The 12,500-nt window shown below is 39.3% G+C and overlaps 1 protein-coding gene across 2 annotated transcripts in view; it reads left to right on the top strand.

Moving 5' to 3' along the window:
• LOC138014592 (uncharacterized) overlaps positions 1-12,500 on the top strand; it is a 23,456-nt gene that overhangs the window by 6,989 nt on the left and 3,967 nt on the right. Inside the window, exons 3-10 of one of the 2 annotated variants that reach the window (XM_068861715.1) lie at positions 261-338; positions 987-1,121; positions 2,442-2,530; positions 3,654-3,728; positions 6,742-6,808; positions 10,418-10,456; positions 11,808-11,927; positions 12,033-12,086. In XM_068861715.1, the coding sequence (XP_068717816.1) occupies positions 261-338; positions 987-1,121; positions 2,442-2,530; positions 3,654-3,728; positions 6,742-6,808; positions 10,418-10,456; positions 11,808-11,927; positions 12,033-12,086 (657 nt within the window). The remainder of the gene's footprint in view (positions 1-260; positions 339-986; positions 1,122-2,441; positions 2,531-3,653; positions 3,729-6,741; positions 6,809-10,417; positions 10,457-11,807; positions 11,928-12,032; positions 12,087-12,500) is intronic. The other variant, XM_068861716.1, reaches the window with a different exon arrangement.

Genomic DNA, 12,500 nt, shown 5'->3' with positions numbered 1-12,500 from the left:
GCAAAACCGCAAAAAAAAAATTCTCAAAACCGCAAAACCGATGTACATTTGAGCAAAACCGAAAACCGCAGGCAAAACCAATTTTTTTAAAACCATAAGCGAACTACCAATTGGTAATACGTTGAGCATACGAACTCGTGTTTTTGTCAGGAGGCTACTTCGAGAAATGGGAGTAACGATTTTAAAACGGCCAAAACGAAAATCGCAATAACCCCTTTCCTTATGCATGTTTTTTTCTTCTTGTTGTTATCCTGAAATAGTTCAATGGAAACAACGAAGGGGTCATGTCCCGGTAATAGCCAGAGTGATGAGAAGTGCATATGAAAATGCAAGCACAAGTAAGTAGACAACTACTACTGTTTTAACGAGGTCACCGCTCAATTTTCGTGTTTTCGATCATGCATCATCTCTCTTTTTATTTCATTATTCGATCATTATAGGCTATTTCCGAGTTCATGTCTACCTCCTCTTCAAGGCGAGTCTAAGTGCGAAGTTTTTGTTATGTAAATTAGGTTTCATTCATATGTAAAGTAGAGCTAATTACCATCACAAAAACTTCGCACTTAGACTCGCTTTGAAGAGGAGGCAGATATGAACTCGGAAATGGCCTATTAGCGCAAAATATAGGATTTCAAAGGTACTCCGCGGGCCCTGGGAATAGGGTTAATCCGCGAAAACACCGTAAATGTATAATAGGCCTGTTTAGTATTCTCACAGCTGGACTGGATCTAGCATGAAATGGAGGCTAATGCAGGCAAAAGAATTTGCATTTGAAAAATATTTGCCCGCAGTAGCCTCCATTTCATGCTAGATCCAGTCCAGCCGTGAGAATTCGAAAATGGTCTATTGGGATTGTTGGGGTGATTTTGAAATTAATTGGTTGTGAATGGTTGCAGCAGATTTCAGCAAGATATTTTGTTCACTGTAATTTATTTTCCCTTTCCTGTTGCCTCTAAAATTTATGCTGTCCTTTTTGTTTCATTCAGACTGCCAAGGTTTTCCAGGAACCCACTATCCTCCTGCAATGCCAAGGACAATTGAGAACGTTGCCTGTAAGAAATATTCACCTAAGGAACACCACTACAATGTCTCTTGGAAGCCTGTTTTTGACAAATTTGAAGGTACTAGAAACGAATCGAAAATAAATGTTGTTTGAAGAAAATTAAAGCTATGCAACCTCTCTACAAACTACACTACACTAAACTACATTGTACTCAGTATATACTATTTAACAATTATTCGCCGAAGGCGTGGTGAATAACTGTTTTGGTATGATTACATAGGTGATTTTTTGATAAATATGCATTTATGCTTCGTGCTCCATGCAGTCTGATCTATATTGTTGGCAAGGCATTGCTCTGGGCGAGCTCCGTTTGCTGGGACACAAATAATACCACATTTATTTGGGATATTTTGGCCAAGCTCTGATGGGCTAGGCCGTTTATTGAAAATCAGCATGGTAACCTAGGAAATACCCAAATATAGAAGACATGATCCCAGCAAAGGCGAGGGGACACACATCATCCACAAGAAAGTAAAAATAGGGAGGGTGGGGAGGAAAAATTGATTTGACTCTGTTAAATCAGCCTCCGCCTAGCTTGCACAAATGGTGAATGATTTAGGGAAAATCCCGGATGACAGGAATGCCCAAACTGCAACATGGGAAATAACTAACTAAGCATGTCACATTCAGTATAAACCCATTTATTTCCTCAGGGCAATAAATTTCCTTTTCTTCTAAGCAATTAATTTCTTCGTCTGTCACCTCGGCTTGCGGCCATTTTGAAAAACCGCGTAGGTGATTATCGCGTAAAAATGCCCTCAAGTGCAATCAATCTGCGCCGAGAATTCTCAATAATCACCTATATAATTGTACTAAGATCAAATAATCAATAAATAAACTACAAAAGAAACGAAATAGTAAACGCCCGTGATAGTTAAACGTCGATACAAACGAATGCACGTAGTGAAGAATCCTAGGCGAAACAAATCAAAATCAAAGGAAATAACCAAATACAGTCAAATTGAACTAACTTAGTAATCAAACGGTAACTTTCAGTTCATTTACTTCCATGGCGAGTTTTAACAGTAAACTTTCGTACATGAACCAGGGCAGCACTTCAACAATGAATACTCTTGTTCTTTCAGTCGGCAGCTTCTGCCGGTACCGGAGCAGAAAATACTTAAGACAAAACAATCAAAGACAGAAAACAAAACAACTCCAAATAAAGACTCATCCCAAGTGACCAAAAACACAATGCTTTCCGGTACCTGCAGAAAGACCCCTTCAGTCCGATTTTCGGCGAAGAACTAAATTAAACTGAAATTTGATTTAAGTGTTCAATCTTGCGATCCCCTTTGTACGCATGTAGTTAACTAGGCCCCTTCGGATAGTTCATTGTCCGCCTTGACAATAATATTTGATTTTTTTTCTATTTAAGAGAAACCCTACACTCATTATTCGCTTCTGTACAAATTCGTAACCGACATTGAAGAGTCAAGCCATATGGAATGTATGCTTATTTCAAAGGTGGGAGATTTTGTAATAATTACATCGATTGGGCTGGTAAAGTTGTTAGCTACTTCGGGGTCGCTCGATCCAAAACCTGACTCTATGAACGCAGTACCTTTTTCAGTTGCCTTGGTGAAGGGGTAGCCCTAAGATGTTGTTCCAACCCACCTGGGACTAAGAGGAGAGGGGAAAGAGAAGTGCCTTGAAGACCCTGGAAATTTCCAAGTTGCTACCGGCAACAGACAATGAGATAATTATATAACCCGTTTGAGCGCTGGCTCTTACATATAGTTGCCTCTTTTCTCACTTCATTTCTCTCATTAACCAACACTGTAACTATGTAATATATAGATTTAGCCAAGCCTAAAGGCGGAGCTCCCGCTTCCAACTCCAGAAAGCAATATAGTGTATATGGAAATAATTATGCTTCTGCATAAAGTACAAAAATAGAGCGAGTTTCAATCGAGTGTCGTAAAACCAAAACCAAAGTAATTACTTTTGCCAATCAAAAAGGACGGAGACAATCCAGTAAACCAATCAAAACTCGAAGTAATTACACGTAGCCGACACAAAGCGCGGGAAAATGTGCACGCGCGAGCCACGATTGGTTTTGGTTTCACTTCTGATTGATTGACAAAATGGCGCGAGAACTTTGAACCAATCACTGAGTGAAATAATGCAAAACCAAAGAAATTCGCTAATTACTTTACGATAGCGCCAAAAAGCAGTAATATTATTGGTTGAAAGAACCAAAATGATCGTGACGCACGTGCGGCACGCAATTTTGAACAAATCTCTCCCGTTCCCTCCCGTATTCGTCAAAACTACTACGTGAAATGCCCAAATTTAAGGTTTTGACGTCAACGTGGGCAAACTACAGTGAATCTTTCAGGCTCACTCTTTACTTCAAATCCGTCCGTACCAATCCAATGTTAGGACACTTTGCCCATATTGTATACTATAAACAAGATGGAATAATCATGAAATGCTTAGAATACCTCAAAATTATATTTTAAAGTGACGTTTTCAACTTAATAGATCAAGAGAATCAAAAATGAAAAGAGCTATTTGTTTAAGGATTAACGCTACCTTTAATTTGTTAATACTAATAACATGTTATTCTAACTTTTCATTATTGCAGAACTTGACCTATTTTGTACTAAAACATACTCCTCTGCCATCGCCATATAGTGCACCAGATATCCTGCTTGTAGCGGTACGTATTGCACTATTCAGTTATAATAATGAAGATAATTATCAACATCATTGTCTCTTCTGCCAAGATGGTATAAGCCGAAGCCTACCATTTCCTGGATATGATTAAGGTCGTGTTCTATTGGGATCAACCGTTTCAACCGCAACCAGTTTAGGTTGAAGTGGTTGAGGTTTCCCAATAGAACACTTTTCCAACCGTTTTTGGTTGAAACGCGGTAACTCCTGGGAATAGGTATTACCATACTTCTCAGCGTTTACAAGTTCGGGAAAGCAACACGGCTGGAGCCCGCGGCCGACTTTAAATGGCCCGCGTAAACGACAGCGGTCGCTGCCAATGCTTTTTCAACCGTTTCAACCTTGTTTGATGCCGGTTGAAAAAGTTGATCAACCAAACCAACCGAAAACGTTTTTTTTCCAAATAGAACACTAAAAAACCCAACCAGCTAAAAACGGTTGATCCCAATAGAACACGACCTTAGTTATAGCAGTTTTCAAATGACCGTCGCAAGTCATTACGCGATTGCAATTGCTGCGCTTAGTGATTGGTTATAAAATCTCGCCCCAGTTTATCAACCAATTAGAAGAAAAAGCAAAACAACTGAATCGCCACTTGCACCCTCGATTATTCCCGCGCTTTTAGCAAGTTACACGGAATTGCTACGAATTTGGGTTGGTTCAGTGCACTGTTTACACCTTCTGTGATTGGTCGAAGTAATTACTTTGGTATTTGTTTTACACTCAATTGAAAATCGCTCTGTACAAACTCGGCGAGAAAAGTTGCACGAACTTTGCCCAACAACATACCTTGCAATGGCCAAAAAGGCAAGGACAAGTTGCAGAAACCTTTGCCGAAGTTAAAATTGAGTTTTACACAACATTGCAAGGAATTTCAAGCATTGCGTAGTGTATCATCTGTCCTGCAACTTTTTTCGCAACGTTATTATTATTATTATTATTATTATTATTATTAGTAGTAGTAGTAGTAGTATTATGATTATGATTATGATTATGATTATGATTATTATATGCATACTGATGAAGTACTAGGATTTTCCTTTTTCTAACAAGATTCGATATCTTTACCGTGCTCAGTGAAGATATTAATTTCATCTTTCGCATGTGAGGATACAGGTGTCGTCATGGTAACTTGCACGATTAGCCAATAAAAAACGAGCTTTCCCTTCCTCGTAAGATACTTTTGTGCTGTAATATAATTTTTGTCTTCAACATTAACATTTTTATGACTCAATTTAACATTTTCATGATTTGTTTTTCATAACTTTCATATCTTGTTTCATGTTACACAATCTGCGTGTTTCAGCGGTTGATGATCACTTTTTCACCATTTCGAAAATAATTAAAACAAGTTGTTTTTAAGTTGGATATTTCATCAGTATCTACGCATGGGAATACAAATGTTAGCATCTCGCGCTGACAGTATCTCGCACTCATCCGCTGCGCGCACTCGTGAGAGATACTATCAGCACTCAAAGTTAAAATTCGTATTTCCCTCGCGACCATGAAATATCCTCTATTTCTTCGATGGCTTAACACATAATAAGCGGGGATATTGAGCAAAATGTCCACGAGTATTATATGTTAAGCCATCGAGTAGGAGATTTATTATTCCTCAGCACAAAAGGTGTTATTTTGCTTCAATTTTATTTGGTTAGAGTGTTTTAAAAAAAATGCATCATCTATCCTTTAAACCGCTGTTACACGTTGAAACTTTCAGATGAAACTTATGTGCAACGGCGCTGTAAGACAAGTTTCAGGAGGCGTTAATTTGCACCGTGTAACATAAAAGGTCGAAACTGTGCGGGAATGTTGAAACTGGTCTCGAAATGTTGTTTACATGGCCTTAGCTGTTTTTTGATTGGATTACGCAGCGTGGTGTAACAAGACCGAGCGAGACCAGTTTAACGTCATGGTGAAACGCCTATTTTTATCATTACTGCGATTGCTTCGACCGTTGCAGAAGTAGAAAGCGGTTCTACTTTTCGTGAAACTTGTCTCGCAACGGAAGTTCAGGAGAGTTTTACGAAAGCGACCATGTTACATGGTGCAATGCCTCCTAAAACGTGTTTCGCAGCGCCGTTGCACAAAGCGTAACAGCGGCTTTAGGGCGCTTGCGAACGATGTAAACAGCTCAAAAAGCGAGCCAAATGTCTTTTATTTGATTGGATAAAAGAAATGGCTAGTGACAAGCGATGACAAGCTAAATTCTCAGACTTTGCATCGTGTTGAAAACAATTTTCATTGAAAAACTCCCTTTCCGTCCGTATTTGCTCTGTTCTAAACCTGTCAAACCGGGAGACTACAGTGTATTACCGTCTCTTTTTTTTTCGCGTTCGCTTGGCCAAATATGGTAAAATTAAATGGGCGTATCGGTAAGAGGGTAATAACAATTGTTAAGTTGATAGTTTCTTTGGACATATTCAGACCAAGCATTCAGGTAGCTGTGGCAACCAATATATATTTCTCGAAACATCCAAAACCAAGAATCTGCATGCGGCCATATGTGAAAAGCTGAATTGGTTAGCCATGTTAAGACGGAATCCACCAGAAGTTCGAGTAACAAGTGGACAAAATCCTTGTACCAAGATTATAAACATCGTATTGCAAACTTCTGTACGACTGTTTTAAATATCTTCTCAAAAAAAATCATTTCTAGCAACACCAAACGTCAAAAACAACCGTTGAACTTCGTAAGAAACACTTGAAAGTACTGGTGGAATGAAACTGAGGATGAAATTTTACCTGTGTTTGCACAATTTCTCTGAACGTTGCAATATAATTTTTCTCGTTCCCATGGGAAATTGTTTTCGGTGTTATTTCAGGCAAATATTTATATCTTTAGCTTTCAGGAAATGTAAAAAGGACTGTAAAATACTTAAAATTACTCTGGTAAAAGATTTTTGTCCACTAAAAACTGAAATTGCTCGATTTTCTATCGGATTTCGTCTTAAACACTGCATAGAATCGGTAAAGTTTAAAATCTGTTGTTTTTGTAGGTTATTCCGTATCCATTTTCAAAGGATTACAGCGGCAGAATCCAACTCTATTCGGCCTGTCCAATAAGTATGAGGTTTTGTTTAGATAAGGTTATCATCCGTCATTGTAGCTAAGGATCAAAGAAGCCACGCGAGAGCGGGCTGACTTTGTTGGTTATCTACCCAGATCTGAGAAGTTATTTTATTCTAGTGTTCCTCTCTCATCAAGACCAGCATGTAATTTGATTTGAGCTTATTTGAGGTGGAATATTGGCTCCCAAATTCGTACTAAATTGCGTATATCGGCTATGTAACCTTGTAGACTTCAGTAGAATTGTTAAAGGGGCTATGTCACGTTATTTTAGGGGGGATCTTTACTCAGTGATGAAATTATCGTTACATCACAAACAAGATGATTCTGAGAAAAAAAACGGCCTTTATACGGGCATCTTACCATAAACTTGACAAACGCCGGGCTGACTTTTTTCAAGAATACCCAAATGCAAGCCGTTTTAAGCTTGTCCATTTGTGTACATCCATGCTTCTCTTTCCTTTTGCTGAATTTCTTTTATGTTGTTCAACAGTTTTAAGTGGTTATTACAATGTTTCATCTTACTTTTTGGTTATTTTGGGTGTCATGAAATTACATCATTTTGCTTGACATAGCCCCCTTAAGGCGTGCACCAGTCGTTTTTGAACCATGAACGAAAACCGGTAAAAAGACTGTTAAACTAATCGTCTCTAAGAGAGGAAAAATACGAAGCAATATGGCATGTAACCTTATTTCAAAGGTGGGCGATTTTGTAATAATTATGTCAATTTAGCGGGTTCAGTGAGGTTGTCTTGTACATAATTATTCAATTGCTGTTTTGCAATACACCTTATTCCAAAATGGCCGCTGATTTATGTGCATACAAATTTGCCCTTGTTGCCTCGTGCAAGATAAAATATTCTTTTGAATTTTAAGCTTAAGAACGAGGCATCAAGGGCTAATTTGAATAAAAACGAAAGAATATTTAAATGGCGGCCATTTTGGAATAAGGTGTATGTGGTATAAAAGAATAACATCCCACTTCCGGTTGTCCTTTGTGGCTCAAAAAGGCTTTATATGCTTAAGCTCCCTTTTCAATCAAGTTATCATATGTCTTTATGAGGCAATCGCCACCATAGACCCAGGTGATCTGGTCACGTGATTTGGAGGTCTTGGAAGAAAAAAATCAACGCCGAATCCCACAAGCGCGCGTGGCCTTAGGTGCTGTTTCCAAATTCCCTGCAGTATTTCCATCGCCAAAACTCAACATATCATTCCGTGTCTACCACATTTCCTGTTACTGAATGAACATTCAAGTAGACCCGACGAGATCTAACCTCGCTACTGTCATGTTGAAATCGAAAATAAGGTCGCGCGCGGTTGTGGGATACGGCGTTAAAATTTTTCTCCCCAGTCCTCCAAGTTACGTCACCAGATCACCTGGACCGTATTCATAAATGGCGGCAAAGAAATTATTCTTTTGTCTTTGTACTAATCGTCTTTACCAGCCTCACTTTAGAGCAAAGGTTCTTTTGAATTTTGTTCCTTGTAACGACGCTAATGATATGAGGATAATTAGCATAAAGACAAAAGAATAATTACTTAGCCGCCATTTATGAATACAGTCTATACAAATAATCCTAGCTTATGGTTTCCACTCGAAAATTTATTTAGGGGAGTCTTATCTAGCCCTTGTCAGAAACGCGTCTACCCGTTTTGCCACTAAAAGCTGTTGATTTCAGTAAAATGACCATGACCTCTGTCAATGGTAATTTGTTTGAATATGGTGAACTTCGTATTTCCAGTTTCTTCTCTTGAAAAAGTATTTCCGAATTTTTTTATTTTTCCATTCAAATCTACCTTGTATACGACAGAGAATTTTTTACTTGAGTTTCGAATGAAATTTGGCAATTGTGTTGGTTTTTTACTTCGCTTGCGAATTGTCTGAAAGTGCTTGTGAAATAAAAAATAACGAACGCTTGTTTCAAAGAGTTTTAAAGAAAATAAACATGGTGTTTTCATTTTTGAAATATCCCCCATCGTTCCGGAGATATTAAAGGTTTTTTGTAAAAACTTGAGAGATACTATACAAACAAAACAAATCACAAAATGTAGAACATCCTCAGTAATATTAATTAAAAGACGTTCTCTTCAAACTTAGCAGCAGTAATGTACATCAGTCAGCGAATAAAATGATGCTTATCGTGCAGTTGCCATAGCAACAGTTTTGCTTCCAGATCAAGTTTGTGCGGTACTGATGTTCCTACTTTTTGTCCTAACCAAACATCATTCACACTCAATGAGTTGCTTAAGAGACCTACGGCAACAGGACTGCCTGTCATGCCTCATTTAAGGGGAAATTGAAATATTTCATTTGCAACCAAAAGGAACTGGAGCCAAAAGTGTTGCCATGGTTACATCATACTCTGCACCGTCTTGAACCTTTTTTAAAAGTTATTACTCGTTCCAAGTTTGAATAATATCTCTGTAATATTTTCAGAGATATTCTCGATGATTTTGTGCTCCATCTTCCAGTGGAACCACTGATTAATTTGCTAATTTGCATAACACAAAAACTCAAATATCTCTGAAACGAGAAAGATATTTCAAACCGGAAAAGACCATTCTTCATTATTTTGAAAACCCTTTCAAATAGGTATGAATTATTCTCACGCCATATTCTCAGCCAATCAGAATCAAACGAGGCCAAGAGTGAATTAGATAAGCGTGTTCCTCTTATCAATTTACGGTCTTGACCCAGCACAGTAAGAAATTGACTTATTTTTACATACCCTGGACACGTGAAAACAAACTAAGGGCCGCCACTTTAACCATTCAGGAGAAGCCATGTCACGCGTGACTGCTTCTGCCATGTTTTTTTTTCAGGGTTTGCGGGGACGGGTATTCTAAAATATAATCATTTGTGACAGTGTTGGGGAGCCCACCCAAACCATAAGAACATTCTCATCTAATTCATTCTTGACGTGACACCATTTTTTTTGTACTTGCTCGTACACCTTTTCCAGCGCTTTGAGTCAGTTGCATGTTTCGTATTTGTCTTATGATTGGTTATTTTTTTCACTGCGACTATTTTGTTACAGAGACAAACGCATACCGTGCATTTTACCTTTCGACACACCCATCCGAAAAATAGGTTTTTGCCCTGAGCGGGACTCGAACCCACGTCTCCCTGTCGAAAAGGTAAAATGCACGGTATGTGTTTGTCTCTGTAACATATTCTATACCTTTCATTTGCCTCGAAATTTCTCACTTTCATGTGTTCTAAGCCCTGTCTGGAGGTATAGAGGCAAGGATATGTACTCAAGGGAAGAAAAGTTGGGCCCTAGGGATCCCCACGCTGCTAAGTCGCCTCATTAATCTTCTGCGTTGTCAGCTTGATGGCCTTGATGGTGTAGTGGCTTAGCATGCCCGACTAGTAATCAGGGAGACGTGGGTTCGAGTCCCGCTCAGGGAAAAACCAATTTTTCGGATGGGTGTGTGTTAGTCTCTGTAACATAGTCTATACCTTTCAATTGCCTCGAAATTTCTCACTTTCATGTGCGACTATTTTCTATTGAGTTTTAGCGTTACTGCTCTCAATTAAAATGGATTCTATATCATATGAGGACAGAAACGTTTTTAATTTTAGTGTGATTTCATTTACAGCTTTACCAACATTTATTCCCGAGCTTGTAGGAACAAAAGGTGAGGGCCGTCCAATAATTTTATTCATTTATTTATTTAGATTTATCAAACTTTTCTGTTTTTTCAGCTACATGCAACAGACCACTATTAAGGGTGATGTTTTTCTCTATAGTCCGGTCTACGATAAAGACAGAAAAAAAAAAAAACGAAGAAGGAGCTCGACCTTTTAACTTGGTCTGCCTATGTCATCCCACGTAAAAGGCAGTGTAAATAGAACACGTTATGAAAGAACTTGCATTCCGAAAAACAAACAAACATATAATGTCCTTTTTTGCGGTGAGCCAAGGTACTATCGATCGGGCTAAAGAGACATTTTTATTGTTGATGACCAATCTCTTACTAACCAAGCGCGGGGGCCGTACTGGGGAATATTGGCCCGCGGTCGTGGCAGTGCAGACCGAGCGCAGCGAGGTCGCGCAAAAACGACCGAGGGCCAATATTCCTCAGAGAGGATTGCCAGGACTGAAATCTTGGATTGTGGCATTAACACCGTTTCATGGACTCGGTGTTATTATGAGAGAAAAACCCGACTGTTCCTAACAGCATTCGAACCTCGCGTCAAGCGACGGCTTGTGGTTATCAAAGAGTTTGCGTTATGTGTATGCCAAGTAAACGATATTCATTTTGTCCCGTTCCTTGGGCTGTCATCCGTAAAATTTCAAACGTATCTGAGAAATGTAACGATTGTGTAAAAAGCAACGGGGCATTTTTTCCCAAGTACCGCGATACATATAATGCAATACATACTTAATTGACCACTTCCCATAGGGGCTTTTCAGGGCCAATGAAACACAATCAACGAAACGACAGAACACTACAACAAAACCAACAAAAACTGTTGAGAAACCCAACTGACCGGAGGCAAACCGGTTGGCTATTTACAAGTACGGCCGAGATGTTGAACTAGGGACTACCTTGGGACTACGAGGAACAAATTCAACGAGTGGTCAGAACGAGTGTTGAACCCGGGATCCCCGGATCTCAAGGCAAGCGTCTGGGCTGCACTGCCATCATCGAAGAAAATGCATCTCTTCTTAACTTATGGGTGTTATACCGGCGGCAGTGTTGCGCGACAATTGACGCCTATACCCGACCATTTTAAAGGCCTGGTTCCCACGAGTATCTTAAAGCTCAGTGGTATAGCATCCAGAATGGTTTTTGATCAAGTTCGACTCCTGGAGTTGGCTTAGTAGTGAGAGTTCCACCTCACCCCTCCCCTCTCATTAAAACTTGATTTGATTCAATTTGTTTTGCAATACCAACTATAGGTTTTTTATCTTAAGCTAATGTAAAACACTACCCCATCACCTTTACGAGGGGCACTAACTGTCATTCGATTGTGTTGTTTTAGCGCCAGTCTCAAGCTTTAAAATTGAAATATCCGTTGTTGGAGGATTCGTTGCGTTGCTCATTATACTGCTAATGGTCTTAGTCTGGCGCAGAAGCAGACGGCGTCAGACTGAGTATAGAGGTATGTGTGCGTAGGCTTTGCAAATTGAAAGGGGCGTTGTCTGTGCAAGCAAAGTCTGGCAAGCGTTGCTCAAATCCAATTTTTGCCTTTATTTGCCTTTTGCAGAAGCTGCTATTCCTTGCAGCCCCTTAAACCGAGAAAACGTAAACCCTAATAATGGTAAGGATATTTGACCATGTAGAGTAGATATAGGTTATCTACCAGTCAGTACGTATTGGAAAAAAAACCCTGTCTGAGGTCTTGGGTACGCGGCCCCCGGTGTACTCAAGGCAAACGCAACAGTTTTTTTCCCAGGACGGACCGACTTATGCTGGTGAATATCATTTTAATTTTGTTTAAAACCCTAAAGAAATGCTTGCGATTAGGTAATATAGAAATCAGGGATAACGCAAATGAAAGAAAGAGGCTTCTTTTGTTAACGTAAAAATATAGGAGAGTATCTTTACAGTTAATGTAAAACTTGCAATATTAATGTACCAAGTGATGTAATCGACGACTCAACACGCGACCATAACGTACGCTGCGAGAGGCGCGGGGCAGGGTGATAAATTCCACCCGTTCTTGGAACCAATG

The sequence above is a fragment of the Montipora capricornis genome, chromosome 8 (genome assembly GCF_036669925.1).
Source record: "Montipora capricornis isolate CH-2021 chromosome 8, ASM3666992v2, whole genome shotgun sequence".
In the NCBI taxonomy this organism is placed as follows: domain Eukaryota; kingdom Metazoa; phylum Cnidaria; class Anthozoa; order Scleractinia; family Acroporidae; genus Montipora; species Montipora capricornis.
The sequence above is the reverse complement of the archived record's forward strand: the minus strand, read 5'-3'. Positions and strand labels throughout refer to the sequence as shown.